Source organism: Budorcas taxicolor, chromosome 1 (genome assembly GCF_023091745.1).
Source record: "Budorcas taxicolor isolate Tak-1 chromosome 1, Takin1.1, whole genome shotgun sequence".
In the NCBI taxonomy this organism is placed as follows: domain Eukaryota; kingdom Metazoa; phylum Chordata; class Mammalia; order Artiodactyla; family Bovidae; genus Budorcas; species Budorcas taxicolor.
Window position 1 is genome coordinate 130543946 of NC_068910.1, and position 16477 is coordinate 130560422.

General features: G+C 37.1%; 1 protein-coding gene across 1 annotated transcript in view; it reads right to left on the bottom strand.

The window, feature by feature from the left end:
• The window catches only part of POLQ (DNA polymerase theta), a 102097-nt gene that overhangs the window by 50811 nt on the left and 34809 nt on the right, over positions 1-16477 (bottom strand). The window contains exons 13-15 of the mRNA XM_052643303.1: positions 10511-10704; positions 9465-9589; positions 7955-8198 (exon numbers count right to left, since the gene is read on the bottom strand). Of these exons, the coding sequence (XP_052499263.1) occupies positions 7955-8198; positions 9465-9589; positions 10511-10704 (563 nt within the window). The remainder of the gene's footprint in view (positions 1-7954; positions 8199-9464; positions 9590-10510; positions 10705-16477) is intronic.

Genomic DNA, 16477 nt, shown 5'->3' on the forward strand with positions numbered 1-16477 from the left:
TCATATAAATTCTGCCCAAATATCTAGCTGACCTCAAAACTATGCAAGTGTGTGCAGACTCCAAGCAGCCAGGTAAAAGTCTATAGAACTGAACAGAAATTTGAGCTATTGCCTAGAAAAGTTTGAGTTCAGCCAAGCTAACTGACTGATAAAATATCAGTGCTCTTCATGGTAAAATAATAGATTCTATACCCTGAATAGTCAAACATATATGTAACTGAAATATCACGAAGAGAAAATGAACAGGATGAGGGAAATTTAATTTTCCATAAAAACTATGGAAGCCAAGAAGCTTCTATTTCTAGTGAAGAAAGGAGAACAGGGACCAATTTAGCATCTCATCCACAGTTAAAAAACTGAGGCTAGGCCATAAAAGACACTGCAGCTTCCATTTAGCTCTCTCTTGGGTCAATCACTCTGAGGGAAGCCAACCATCAGGGCATAAGGGTATCATGAAGCTCTATGGAGAAGCTCATGCGTAGAATTGAACACCAAATTGCCAGCATGTGTGTGAGTTATTTTAAAAGCAGATCTAAGTCAATCCTTCAGATGACTACAACCCTATGAGAAACTCAAACCAGAGCTACGAGGAAAGTTGCTCCCAAATTCATGACTTGCAGAAACTCTGAGATAATACATAACACTAGTTGCTTCTAAGACACTAACTTTGTTCCAAAGAAATAGTTAAAACACCTAGTAAAACTATCAAAGATATGGAAAATAAACCTAAAGGCCTACATATCTGGAAGGGCAAAAGAATCATACTCCCATCAGAAATCTCAAAAACAGCATACAAAGCAAAGAGATAGCATTTTCAAAAAACCCAATAAAAGAAAGTATAGGCCATCCAACCAAGATGTGCTTCAAATATTAAGGTTATGGAAAAACAATTTTAGACATATAAGAACTTGGAGAATTCTATATTATATAAGCCCTCCTCATGAAATCTAAATCTATTAGAGAATAAGTTTCATCTGTTCAAAGAGAGGGAGGAACACCTCAACAGTACAATGGTAAAAATCTGAGTAACTAAAAATGTAGATTATATTAATCTTCCATTCCTACCCCTATAAGGAAACAAAGGTGGAAAACTAATGTACAAAATTTATATATTGAGATAGGTAGAAATAATGCACTTTGAAAATGGAAGGAAAAGGTAGAGGGTAAAAGAAAGCTAAAGTAAGTTCAATGTCAGTGACTGCTGTTAAGGCAATAGCTAGAATTATGGAATACAATTAAAATCTTAACAAACCAGATAATAAAAGGTACCAATAAAACAAAATTAAATTTAAAAATAAAGTACCAAAGAGTACCCTTAAAGAAGTATAACAAACATTACACAACACATAATTATAAAATAATTTCAGAGAATTTACACCAGACATATTATTCATATCAATCAATGTGAGCAGAATTAATCTTTTTATCTATTTAAAAGATCTTCAAATGATCATTTATTATTTTTAATTATTAAAAAATTAAAATGAGGAATTACATTATAAATTTTCAAAGCACACACACACAAAAACAGATTTTCAATTTGTATCAGAAAGCAAAACAATACTACAACTCAATGTGGTACACAAAAAGCACATCTAAAACAAAGCAATTCAAGAAGGCTAAAAATAAAGGAATGGGAAAAGGAATTTCCAGGCTAAGGGAAACAAGAAGAAAGCAGTGAGGCACTCCAAGAAGGGTATAATTTAAGGCTCAAAACCAAAAGCACAATAAAGATAACTATCTATCAGTCCTATTTACTATGAATATTTACACTCTAAATAACAAGCATCAGCAAACACTGTAAGAGACACAGAAGACAAAGAGAACTACACTAAAAACTGGTAGACTTTAATAAATAATTCAAAGACACATGAAGTACTGGCATTGGGGAATGAATAAGACATAATTAACATAATAAGGTTCAGTTCAGTCGCTCAGTCATGTCTGACTCTTTGCGACCCCATGAATCATAGCACGCCAGGCTTCCCTGTCCATCACCAACTTCCACAGGTCACTCAGACTCACATCCATCGAGTCAGTGATGCCATCCAGCCATCTCATCCTCTGTCGTCCCCTTCTCCTCCTGACCCCAATCCCTCCTAGCATCGGAGTCTTTTCCAATGAGTCAACTCTTCGCATGAGGTGGCCAAAGTACTGGAGTTTCAGCTTTAGCATCATTCCTTCCAAAGAAATCCCAGGGCTGATCTCCTTCAGAATGGACTGGTTGGATCTTCTTGTAGTCCAAGGGATTCTCAAGAGTCTTCTCCAATACCACAGTTCAAAAGCATCAGTTCTTCGGCGCTCAGCCTTCTTCACAGTCCAACTCTCACATCCATACATGACCACAGGAAAAACCATAGCCTTGACTAGACAGACCTTTGTTGGCAAAGTAATGTCTCTGCTTTTCAATATACTATCTAGGTTGGTCATAACTTTCCTTCCAAGGAGTAAGCGTCTTTTAATTTCATGGCTACAATCACCATCTGCAGTGATTTTGGAGCCCCCAAAAATAAAGTCTGACACTGTTTCCCCTGTTTCCCCATCTATTTCCCATGAAGTAATGGGACCACATGCCATGATCTTCGTTTTCTGAATGTTGAAGCTTTAAGCCAACTTGTTCACTCTTCTCTTTCACTTTCATGATGAGGCTGTTTTAGTTCCTCTTCACTTTCTGCCATAAGGGTGGTGCCATCTGCATATCTGAGGTTATTGATATTTCTCCCAGCAATCTTGATTCCAGCTTGTGCTTCTTCCAGCCCAGCGTTTCTCATGATGTACTCTGCATGTAAGTTAAATAAGCAGGGTGATAATATACCGCCTTGACGTACTCCTTTTCCTATTTGGAACCAGTCTGTTGTTCCATGTCCAGTTCTAACTGTTGCTTCCTGACCTGCATAGAGGTTTCTCAAGAGGCAGGTCAGGTGGTCTGGTATTCCCATCTCTTTCAGAATTTTCCACAGTTTATTGTGATCCACACAGTCAAAGACTTTGGCATAGTCAATAAAGCAGAAATAGATGTTTTTCTGGAACTCTCTTGCTTTTTCCATGATCCAGTGGATGCTGGCAATTTGATCTCTGGTTCCTCTGCCTTTTCTAAAACCAGCTTGAACATCTGGAAGTTCACAGTTCACGTACTGCTGAAGCCTGGTTTGGAGAATTTTGAGCATTACTTTACTAGCGTGTGAGATGATGCAACTGTGCGGTAGTTTAGCCTGCTTTAATTAGAATCAGCTCAGTCTTTGTTTTTATGACTTGATGTTTTTAAAAAGTACAGGCCACATATTTTGTCGAGTGTCTTCCAATTAAGGTTTGCCAGATGTTTCCCTACAGTTAAATTCAAGGTAGACATTTTTGATAAGAATATTCCAGGAATAATGTTGTGTGTTTTTCAGTGTGTCCCATGAGGAGGCAGATAATATTGATCTGTCCTATTATTACATGTCACTAATTTTGATCAATGATGATTTGGGGCTTTCAGAAGAGGCACTGTCATGGCAATAATGGCCTTAACATAATGAAGAGATTTCAAAATGTGTTTACAACTTTTTTCTGATTAAATTTTTAAAAATGTGCACTGCTTTCAGATGACTTCCTGAAAGGGTTAAGCATGATATTTGGTATGTTGTTACCATAGAGATATGCCCACAGACAAATTTTTTCACCTCAGGTCTTTTATTACATATTTCTAAGCAAGTATGAATGTATTCAAAGATTCTGTGAAAATCACAGGCTCCAGGGGAGATCAACACCTTTATAAGTAGGTTTTAAAGCATACTCTATGTAGGTTTTAGCCAGAGGCACACCCACAGTGACAAAATGGCACACCAGTGGATCTTCCAATCTGGGGGTCACAGAGCATGGCCCTGCCCTCACTAGGCACTGTCCAAGTGGAGACTCCACAGTGAGCCTCCCACTGCAACAGTCCTCTCCTCAGGTTGCACATGCTCAGGACTCCAGGCAATTTCATCCTTCAAAATCTAGGCAGAGGCAGCTATACCACTATAGCTGGTTGCAGTGCATGCTGCACCAGGGCCAGCTTGCAAGACCCAAACCTGCACTGCTGCCAGATACACATGATGTGAGGTGGCACTGGGCAGTGAGACCTTTCCTTTGATTATGGCCTCCCATCCCTTCCCACATGTTATAAGTTTCAGAGCCTGTGTCAAGGTTCTTAAATGAGAGCATCTGCACTTAAAATGAGTGGGAGGAAGGAAGCACTGAACTGGAAATGAGATTAAGGCTCTAATTTAGAACAAATTTTTAAAACCTAAAATAAAACTGTTAACACTTGAAAGTGCCTAAATAGCTATAGGATCTGGCTGAGATTCCATATAACAGAGAGTTCAAAGAATAGTGGTTGAGAAAATAAACTATTCCTTGATAATATCCTGAGACCAGCCCATTCAATGAATTAAACACACACATATACACACATATATGTCAAAGAGTCCTCTTCTCAAAAACTGGTTTTGAGGGACTAGGGTTCCAAAGAATATTCAAGAAGAATAAATATTAAAGTGTTCTTGCCTGAAGGAAAGTCTAAAATGAGTCCTGGATATATACTGAGAACTAAAATCCATCAAAGCAGAAAGCATTGGTAACAGCTTTACTCAGTCTTTCTAGGAGAAGGTTATGATACTTTTAAAAGTGCCTTTAAAGTCATAAAATAGGGGGGCGGTCCCAAGATGGCAGAGGAATAGGACAGGGAGACCACTTTCTCCCCCACAAATTGATTGAAAGAACATTTGAACCCTGAGTAAATTCCACAAAACAACTTCTGAATGCTGGCAGAGGACATCAGGCACCCAGACAGGCAGCCCATCGTCTTCAAAAGGAGGTAGGAAAAAATATAAAAGATAAAAGAGTGACAAAAGAGGTAGGGACGGAGATCCGTCACGGGAAAGGAGTTAAGAGAGAAGTTTCCAAACACCAAGAAACACTCTCACTGGCGAGTCTGTGGCAAGCCTTGGAACCCCAGAGGGCAACATAACCGGGAGGAAAAATAAATAATTAAAACCCACAGATTACGTGCATAACGGCAACTCCCAGCAGCGAAGCAGTGCAGAAGCTCACATTCGCCACTAGCAACCTGGGGCCAGACAGGGAGGCGTGGGCTGCATTGCTTAGGGTAAGGATGGTGCCTGAATGCCCTGAGGGCAATCTGAGGGAACTAACTTGAGATAGCAACCTAGACTGTGGGATAGCTATCCCGTGAAAAGCCATAACCTAAGACACCGCCAGGCTGGCTCCCTGGCTGTGGACCAGCCCATCCTCCACTAAAGATAGGCAGGCAAGGGCAGCCAGAGCCCGAAGAGGGCAATCGTGGCCCCAGAGAGAAATCCTCTACCAAACTGCAAGCAGGCTTCACTGCTAAACAAGACTTCTTGGGATTCTGAACGGTCGACATCCACCGAGAGGGTTGGAGTCAGAGATCAGCTCAGCTCCCCAGAAGAGAGACACGGCACACCTGAGAAGGCATCCCAGTTGTACACCCAGAAAACCGAGCAGCAGGGAAGGGGGAGGTGATAAGTCACAGTTCCCACTTGGGGGTGACTGCACTCGCCAAGCACCTGCTCACCTGAGCTGCTTAGACCTGGGAAGAGCACAAAACGCAGGCCCAACTGAGTCTGCACCTTTGTGGAGTACCTGAGAACCTGAACATGAGCGGCTTAGATCTGGGAAGTGCATATAAGTCAGGGCCCACCTCAGACAGTTCCCGGCAAAGCAACCTAGAGCCTACGCAGCGTAGACTGGAAAAGCATACATGCCATAAGTGGGGGCAAATCCAGTGTGGCCGAGACACTGAGAGCACACACCAGTAAAAGAAGAAAGAAGAAAATATTTAAGAATATATCTAAAGAAACAAAAGACCTATATATAGAAAACTATAAAACACTGATGAAAGAAATCAAAGAGGACACAAATAGATGTTCATGGATCAGAAGAATCAATATAGTGAAAACGAGTATGCTATCCAAAGCAATCTATAGATTCAATGTAATCCTTATCAAGCAATCTATAGATTCAGTGTAATCCTTATCAAGCTACCAAAGGTTATTTTTCACAGAGATAGAACAAACAATTTCACAACTTGTATGGAAACACAAAAAACCTCGAATAGCCAAAGCAATGTTGAGAAATAAGAATGGAACTGAAGGAACCAACCTACCTGACTTCAGGCTCTACTACAAAGTCACAGTCATCAAGACAGTATAGTACTGGCACAAAGACAGAAATATAGATCAATGGAACAAAATAGAAAGCCCAGAGATAAATCCACGCACCTATGGACATCTTATCTTTGACAATGGAGGCAAAAATATACAGTGGAGAAAAGACAATCTCTTTAACAAGTGGTGCTTGGAAAACTGGTCAACCACTTGTGAAAGAATGAAACTAGAACACTTTCTAACACCATACACAAAAATAAACTCAAAATGGACTAAAATTCTAAATGTAAGACCAGAAACTACAAAACTCCTAGAGGAAAACATAGGCAAAACACTCTCTGACATAAATCACAGCAGGATCCTCTATGACCCACCTCCCAGAATAATGGAAATAAAAGCAAAAATAAACAAATGGGACCTAATTAAAATTAAAAGCTTTTGCACAACAAGGAAACTATAAGCAAGGTGAAAAGACAGCCTTCGGAATGGGAAAAAATAATAACAAACGAAGCAACTGACAAAGAATTAATCTCAAAAATATACAAGCAACTCCTGCAGCTCAATTCCAGAAAAATAAACAACCCAATCAAAAAATAGGCCAAAGAACTAAATAGACATTTCTCCAAAGAAGACATACAGATGGCTAACAAACACATGAAAAGATGCTCAACATCACTCATTATCAGAGAAATGCAGATCAAAACCACAATGAGGTACCATTTCACGCCAGTCAGAATGGCTGCTATCCAAAAGTCTACAAACAATAAATGCTGGAGAGGGTGTGGAGAAAAGGGAACCCTCTTACACTGTTGGTGGGAATGCAAACTAGTACAGCCACTATGGAGAACAGTGTGGAGATTCCTTAAAAAACTGGAAATAGAACTGCAATATGACCCAGCAATCCCACTGCTGGGCATACACACCGAGGAAACCAGAATTGAAAGATACATGTGTACCCCAATGTTCATCGCAGCACTGTTTATAATAGCCAGGACTTGGAAGCAACCTAGATGTCCGTCAGCAGATGAATGGATAAAAAAGTTGTGGTACATATACACAATGGAGTATTATTACTCATCCATTAAAAAGAAAACTTTTGAATTCTAAGTTCTAATTCTAATTCTCAGTTCTAATGAGGTGGATGAAACAGGAGCCTATTATACAGAGTGAAGTAAGCCAGAAAGAAAAACACCAAGACAGTATACTAACGCATATATATGGAATTTAGAAAGACGGTAACGATAACTCTGTATGCAAGACAGCAAAAGAGACACAGATGTATAGAACAGTTTTTTGGACTCTGTGAGAGAGGGCAAGGGTGGGATGATTGGGAGAATGGCATTGAAACATGTATATCATCATATGTGAAACGAATTGCCAGTCCAGGTTCGATGCATGATACAGGGTGCTCAGAGCGGGTGCACTGGGATGACCCAGAGGGATGGGATGGGGAGGGAGGTGGGAGGGTAGTTCAGGATGGGGAACACATGTACACCTGTGGCGGATTCATGTCAATGTATGGCAAAACCAATACAATACTGTAAAGTAATTAGCCTCCAATTAAAATAAATAAATTAATATTTTTAAAAAGTCATAAAATATATTTTAAATATATATACACAAAAAAGTAATTCTCAAGGGGGGGAAAGTAGCCAGATTTTTTTTCACTTATATCAAATATGGCATGATATCATCTAAGAGAAAAATATTTTAACAAATTATCTACTACTTACAAATTAGCCTGTTTCATTTAATAACCTATGTAGACGAGGGGATTTTCTTACCTTTTAAAAGGTGCAGCATTTTTCAGAACACTTTCCACCTCAGCAACATCTGCTCTAGCAAGATCGGCCACAGTAAGAAAACCAGATGCATAGAGGAATCTGGCCCGCTGTGCATTAAGTAATGACACCCGGACCAGGTCACACAGCTCCCTTTGGATGCCAAATGTAAGACGCTTCTGAAATTGGGAAAGCAGTAGTTCCATGTTGTGCCAGCCCAGGCGGTTGGAAAACACTGTAATCATCCCTAGAATATTCATGGAATAATTATTGAATTAAAAATTCTTTCTAGACCAATTCTCCATTTCTTGAGAGGCAGTTTTGCTTCACTCTTTTTTTTTCCCTATAGAACTATAAAGTTTAACAGGCCCAAAGTGTAAATTAATAGTAGAATAGACCTATATTAAGGGCCTAGATAGTTGGCTAGACACATTAACTATTATCTTGTTTATTCTTAATCATAAATTTACATTCAAAAAAAATCGAGGCAGAGCACATAAAAACAAAACAAACAAAAAGCCCTCTCTAGTTCATTCCTCTCTTTCTCTCTCTCACTCTTCCTTATTTTCTTTAAGGAAGAAAGTACTCTGGTTTCCACCCAGACAAAGCAAGAGAACTAATTTAAATTGTCAAGTGCTAAGAGGACTATTTCCAAAGAATAAAGGTCCCACTGATATCTTCTTAAAAAATAAAGAAGTTGCCCAGCTTGATAGCTATACTCTCTTAAAATAAAGAGGCCAGAGCAGCTAAGTGTCAAATCATTAAGAAAATCACCTCCCTGAGAATATTAATTCTAGAGGTAATCTGAGATCTTTGATGCCAGTGAGTTAAAGATAAGTCTCTCCCTTCTTACTACCCTCTCTCAGCATCTTTCCCTCAGTACTCTCTCACATATGCACACACCTTCACAATCAAACTTATAAACACAGTCTCCAGTAGCCCAGGATTGCCTTCCTAATGGCTTAAGGATTTCTTAGTAAAATCAGATCTAGAACTTCCCTTGTTTGCCTACCTTAGAAAAAATAAGCTTAATTTTATTAAGGAAGAACAGTATTTCCTTAGAGAAGAGATATTATTTAGAGCAGTGAGACAGAAGTCCAGAAATCCCTCTTCATTTGCCATCCTCTACAATAACAAGTATTAATCAGTAACTTGAAAAAGGCAAGACAAGTGAAAATTATGTCTACTTCTTATTTCAAGACACCTCCCCCAGAAAAAGAAAAAGAAAAACAGAAAGAAGAGAGACGGTCAGCAGGTTGCTAACAGATAGAAAGGGACCAAGATACAGACACTCAGCTAGCTGCCAGGCTTCTATAGCAGGGTCACTGAGCCCAGAGGAGTCACTGTTGTAGGTGTTCTGATGATGACAAGGACTATACAAAATTACGGTTTGACATGATCGCATTACTTTTAGAGAAGCCTACAGTAAAATGGAATTTGAAAAAAAGTGATCTTAATTTGACCTCAAACCACAAGAGTCCTAAATAAATGTGGGAATGCTTATTTAACTGACCTGCATAAACAGCAGCTGACTGCTGTAATGATTGAATTTGTCCACGATTGCATCCATATTTCTGATTAATTTCCTTCAAGGGAACTTCACTGATTAAATCTAATAGCACAAGACTGGTAAAAAACCTGGAAAGTAAATTACCAAAAGTACAGTGAGAGGTCACTTATGTTTACTATGAAAGCACAATATAGATGCTGAGAAACAAGAACGAACCAAAAAATGTTAAGAAAGAACCAAAAAAGTTAAGAAAGGGTTTACACCTCTGAGAAAAAGAGAAGATTCTTAATAGGATATAGTATTAGTGGACAAAGAGCTCAATGTTTGTAAAAGTAAATTCTAACATATGTTGGCACTATAGCAAAAAACTAATATCTGTATAACAAAAAGATTTCTTCCACATTTCAATACTACTAACTAATTTTAAGAAATGAGATTTAGTTCAAGAAAGGTGATGGCACAAATATTTTTTTAAAGAATGCTTGATACACAATTATAGCATCGAATCATGTTTCAACCGAAATTTGGTTATAAAAAAACAAATCAATTGGCTTTTGATGTGAAAGGCAATTGTGCCACAAATCATCCAAGTATATTTGGATTTTATGTATTTGTATATAATCCTTAACAAATTTACACTTGAGTATGACGTAAATAATATGAAACTATTGCTTTAAGAAAAGCAATTTTATTGTATTTCAAAAAGCTAAAGCCTATGTAATTTCTCCACCTGAAATCTTTCAAATGGCTCTTCTCTACTGGTAATGAATCAGAACTTCTAAGTGTAATACAAACCATATCCTCAAATGAAGCCATACTAAGTTGGCAGTTCTGATTCACATCTTCTTTAAGGGAAGAAGTAATTAAATGTTCTACTTTTAAAAGTCTCAATATACAGTGGCTTCTTATAAGCTACAAAGAAACTGAAATATCAATAAATTTAGTAAATACAAGAAGTTGAAAATTTTACTATATTCAGTCAAAACTGGATCTGCTGCAAATCCAATACTGTGTTAAAAACGGAATAGTCCAGGCTCCCTGATATTTACCTTTTATGAATGGCCATTTGTCGGTGCTGTCTCTCAGTTCTGGCTACTAAATTTCCTTTCACACAGCGAGCCAAGAACCCTTCTTCAACTCCTACTAGCTCTGCCACCCGCTTCATAGAAGCTGGCAACTTCTCCCATAAACAGAAAAATCGATACCAATCAACAGTAGTCCAATCCTCAAACACAGGTGTAACCTAATGGAAAGAAACATCACTCATTACTTAAAATTACTGCATTACAAAAGAGACAAAATTGTGGATGTGAACTTCATATTAAAAACAAAAGCCTCAATATTTGGATTTCTAAATATGATAATGTCTCATTAATATGGAAACTTCATTTAATCACAAGCAACTCACAGATGAGAAAAATACTAAAAGAAGCCACCCGAAAAAAGGAATAAGAATACAGATATACAAGAATGTTTCTCTTTGTCATGTTAAGTTAGTATAAATTTTTATTTTATTTATTTATTTATTTATTTTTGCTCTGAATTTTTTAACGTTTATTCAAGTAGTGTTTAAAAATATAGAAGGAAAGAGGAAAATCAGCATATGTAACATAGGCGACTGTTCTTACTAGGATAGTATAAAAAGTGTGAAAGTGAAGTCGCTCAGTCGTGTCCGATTCTTTGCGACCCCATGGACTGTAGCCTACCAGGCTCCTCAGTCTATGGAATTTTCCAGGCAAGAGTACTGGAGTGGGTTGCCATTTCCTTCTCCAGGGGATCTTCCCAACCCAGGGATTGAACCCAGGTCTCCCGCAATGCAAACAGATGCTTTACCATACGAGCCACCAGGGAAGCCCAATAAAAAGTGTAAGAGTATTTATTTGCTTCTTTGTTTTTAATTTCTTTACAGCTGCAGTTATTTTTTATTCCTCTAATGTTGTAGACAACATCTTTTCACTATGATAGTTTTAAAAGTATATAACATATAATTAAATTTATTTCTTCCATTATAAATACCAAGAATAAAATACTATGACGTGAAAATTTGTCTTTAATATGATGAAAACTTTGGCATAAAACTGCATACGCTAACCACTTGAGTAAATAATAGGAAAATAACTTCAAAAAATATAGAGAAAAATTAATTAAAGAAGTTTAAATGTTATACACAAAAGTGTTTGCTAAATTCAAAAGAAACCATTAAAAAGACAAGAGAACAAAAGAAGACATGAGACACATAGAAAATAAAGAGACAAAACATGGACAATGTAAATCCAACTACATCAACAGTAACATTAAATATGAATGGGCTAAATAATCTATCAAAGATAGAGACTGACAGACTGGATTAAAAAAAACAACACAGAATCCAACTATATGCTGTCTAGAAGAGACACATTACAGATTCAAAAATACAAATAGCTCAAAAGTCATGTATGGGTGTGAGAGTTGGACCATAAAGAAGGCTGAGTGCCAAAGAATTGACGCTTTTGAAATTTGGTGCTAGAGAATACTCTTCAGAGTCTCTGGGAGTTGAGGAGATCAAACCAGTCAATCCTAAAGAAAATCAACCCTGAATGTTCATTGGGAGGACCGATGCTAAAGCAGAAGTTCCAATACTTTAACTACCTGAGTCCAAGAGTCGACTCATTGTAAAAGTTCCTAACACTGAGAAAGATTGATGGCAAGAGGAGAAGCGGGTGACAGAGGATGAGATGGCTAGACGGCATCATCGACTCTCTGGACATGAGTTTGAGCAAGCTCCAAGAGATGATAAAGGTCAGGGAAGTCTGACATGCTGCAGTCCATGGGGTCGCAGAGTTAGACATGACTGAGAGACTGAACAACACCACCACCCATACAATGAATACTATTCTGCATTAAATAACTTAAGTATTGATACATGATAAAACATGGAAGAATCTTGAAAACATTATGCTAAGTGAAAGAAATCAGCTGTAAAAGATAACATATTATATAATTCTATATACTGAATAAGAACAGAATAGAAAGCCTACGGAAAAACAGAATGCACACTAATGGCTGCTCAGGGGTAGGGGAGAATGAGAAGGTTGAAAGAAAATGCAGAGTGACTTCTAATAAGTACAGGGTTTCTTTCTGGGGTGACGAAAATGTTATGCAATTAGATGCTAATGATTGCACAACTCTGTGAACATACTAAAAATTATTGATTTGTACACATTAAATGATATACTATGTGAACTGTATTTCAACAAAGCTATTTTCAAAAAAACTCAAATTCTCTATGACAAAATTTTCAGAACACTCTTGAAAGCCCCAAAATAGACTCAAAGAAACATCTCTTTTCGTGAATAAGACCAATCAAATAAAAAAGAAGGATGTCAATCAGTTTTCCCCCACGTTAATGTATAAATTTAACAATGTCAGTGAAAATATCAAGTTAATTCTAAGCATTATACTAAAAGGTACACAAGCAAGAATAGGTATGAACATCAGAAAAGAAGAGTGAAACTAACCCTACTAGATAATACAATAAAAGCTTTTAATTAAAACAAAGGTAATAGTGTACATATTAGTAAAATTGGTCTATTGTCAGGTCAACAAATGAAATAAAAATATACCCAACAACAAATGGAAATTAGAAATATATCTAAATACAAATGCACACTAGAACATAAAAACTGGGGGGAAAAAAGTTAAATGAAAGCAGAAGAAAAATTTTCAGTCATTGTGTATAAATCAAACCTTTTTAATAAATGAAGATGTGACTACAGATAGCCATTATAAAAAAAGATAAAATTGAAGAACCATACATTAGAATAAACTTTAAATGGAACAGAGTTCAAAAGAGAGAGACTAGAATCATATAATTATTTGAAGAAAATGTGACAGTATTTCTTTATAATCCCAGAGCAAGCAAATCATTTCTCACTGATTCTAAGGTTCAAAATTCAACTATATATTTTAAAATGATATACAAAATACATAATAAACAAAATCAAAAGCTGAGTGGAAAACTAGGAGAAAAGTATTTACACCACAAAGAACTACTCTCTTTTATATATAAAAGAACTGTTAAAACTTAAGAAAAAGACTAAAAATACAATAGAAAAATGCGCAAAAGACATGGACAATTCATAGAAAATAAAAGCATACTGCCTTAAATATACAGAAAAAAATGTTCAAATTTATCCATAATAAAAATGCAAATTAATCATATACACAAAATAGAAAAGCTTAAAAAATATATAAAAGCTTGACAACATACCTTTTTTTATGAGGTTGTAGAAAAATAACCACCTCATATAGCACTAGTAAAATTGGAAAATATACAAACTCTAGACAGAGCAATTTTGCAAAAACCAAAATCACATGTCTTTACACTTTATTCAGCAATCATACTTCTTGGATTCTTTCCTAAAGATACACCTCCATCAAAACTACAATATTATGCACCAAAGTTATTCACTGCAGCATCATTTGCCATACCAGAAAACTGGGAACAATTCAAATATTCCTCAGAGGAACTGACTGAATAAACAATGGTATATCCACATACACAACGGAGTGATACAGATATAAAAAGAATAAGTCTTCATGAACTGATAAAGAGTGCTTTCCAAGATATACTGTTAAAGGGGAAAAACTGTTAAAGGCATAAAGTAATGTATATAGCATGCGTGTATGCTCAGTCACTCAGTCGTGTCCACCTCTTTGTGACTACATGGACTGTAACCCACCAGGCTTCTCTGTCCATGGAATTTTCTAGGCAAGAACGCTGGAGTGGGTTGTCATTTTCTACTCCAAGGGATCTTCCCGACCTGGGGATTAAATCCAAGTCTCTTGCACCTCCCACACTGTCAGGCAGATTCTTTACCACTGTGCCTCCTGGCAAGCCTCTTGCATTAAATCTAATTTTCATGGAAGTAAACTGGAAGTCTGACCCTAGAGCTCATAATCATAACCCCTGTACAATAAGTGAGACTTATTTTTAAGGCCATGCCAGATAACTGGTAAGACCAGCTTTGAGATTCTTCTTAGCCACATTCTCAGGCACAGAACTTTGAACATATGAAGTACACATGTTAAGTAGAAGTACATATGTTCACTAGAAGGGAGGAAAAAAATGACCCTGTCCAGACATTTCTCCTAGTGCTCGCCCCTATATAGTGTTTTTATTGAAATACATTTCTTGACAAGCCTTAATTCTTACAATAATTTCAGATTTACCCCCTACTCACTTGCCTATCAAAACACATATATTTGCTCCTTCACTCCTCCCAGCTTTATTGAGGTAACTGACAAATGAAATCAAATATATTTATTTAAAGGGTACAATAATATGATTTGATGTATGTATTCACAGTGAAACAAGTACCACAATCAGGTGATTAGCACATCTATTTCCTCACACAGTTACCACTGTGTGAGTGTATGGTGAGATTCTCTCTGTAAGCAAATACAAGTATACAATATAGTATGACTAGCTATAATCACTATGCTGGCTATAATCACTATGCTGTACATTAAATTCCCAGAGCTTATTCATCTTACACAGGCATACCTTGGGGATCCTGTAGGTTCATTCTAAAACATTGCAATAAAGCAATTATCACAATCAAGTGAGCCACACAAGTTTTTTGGTTTTCCAGTGCATATAAAAGTAGTCTCTTTAAGTATGCAATAGGATTATGTCTAATAAAATCCAAGCACACACTTTAATTTAAAAGTAATTCTCGGGATTTTCCTCATGGTATAGTGGATGGGAATCTGCCTTGCCAATTCAGGGAACAAAAGTTCAAACCCCAGTCGAGGAAGATTCAACATGCCAAAGAGCAGCGAGGCCCATGCATCACAACTACTGAGCCCATGCTGCAACTGCTGAAGCTTGCAGGCTCCATGGCCTGTGAGCCACGATTAATGAGCCCCTGTGCTGCAACTACTGGAGCCCGTGTGCCTAGAACCTGTGCTCCACAAGAGAAGCCACTGCAATGAGAAGCCTGTGCACACGACTGAAGAGTAGTCCCCACTCTCCACAACTAAGGAAAGCCCACACACAGCAACAAAGACCCAGTGCAACTAAAATACATAAATTATTGTAAAAAATAATAATAATGCTGGGACTTCCCTGGTGTTCCAGTGGTTAAAACTCTGCATCAATGCATGGGGCCCAGGTTCAATCCCTGGTCAGGGAACTAGATCCCATATGCCACAGCTAAGACCCAGCAAGGCCAAGTAAATATTTTTCAAAACAATAATGCTGTTAGGGAATTCTCTGGTAGTCCAGTGAAGTGACTTGGATGCCATGCTCTCATGGCTAAGGACTGGCGTTTGGTCCCTGGCTGAAGACAAGCCAACAAAGTATGGCCAAAAATAACTATATAAAAATTTCTAAATAAAAAAATAAAAACAATGCTGTTAGAAAAATGGCACCAAGAGACTTACTCAATGTAAGGTTACCACAAACCCTCAATTTATAAAAAAGAAATGCAGTATCTATAAAGCACAATAAGACAAAGCAACACACAATAAAATAAGGAAGTATGCCTGTAACTAAAAGATTGCACCTTTTGACAAACATCTCCCCATATCACCCACACCCCAGCCCCTGGCAAGCAAGTACCATTCCACTTTGTTTCTGAGTTCAACTTTTTCATATTCCACATGGGTGAAACTATACAAAGTATATCTTTCTCTGTCTGGTTATTACATTTAGCACAATGCCCACCAGGTTAATCCATGTTGTCACAAATGGAAAGGTTTCCTCTTTAATAGATAAATGATGTTCCATTGTATACACAGCTTTAACTTTCTATTTTAAGCTGATAACTTTGATTCTATATAAAAACTGTATTTTTACTTCTCTATCCCCTCTCATTTAATGTAGTTAATATTATAATTTACATTTTATGTATTCATTAGCAAATTATAATTATTTATTTTCAATGTTTGTCTTTAACTTTTGTATAAATGATTTGCATATCACCATATTCTGAATTGTGAATCTGATTATAAATTTACCTTTACCAGTGAGT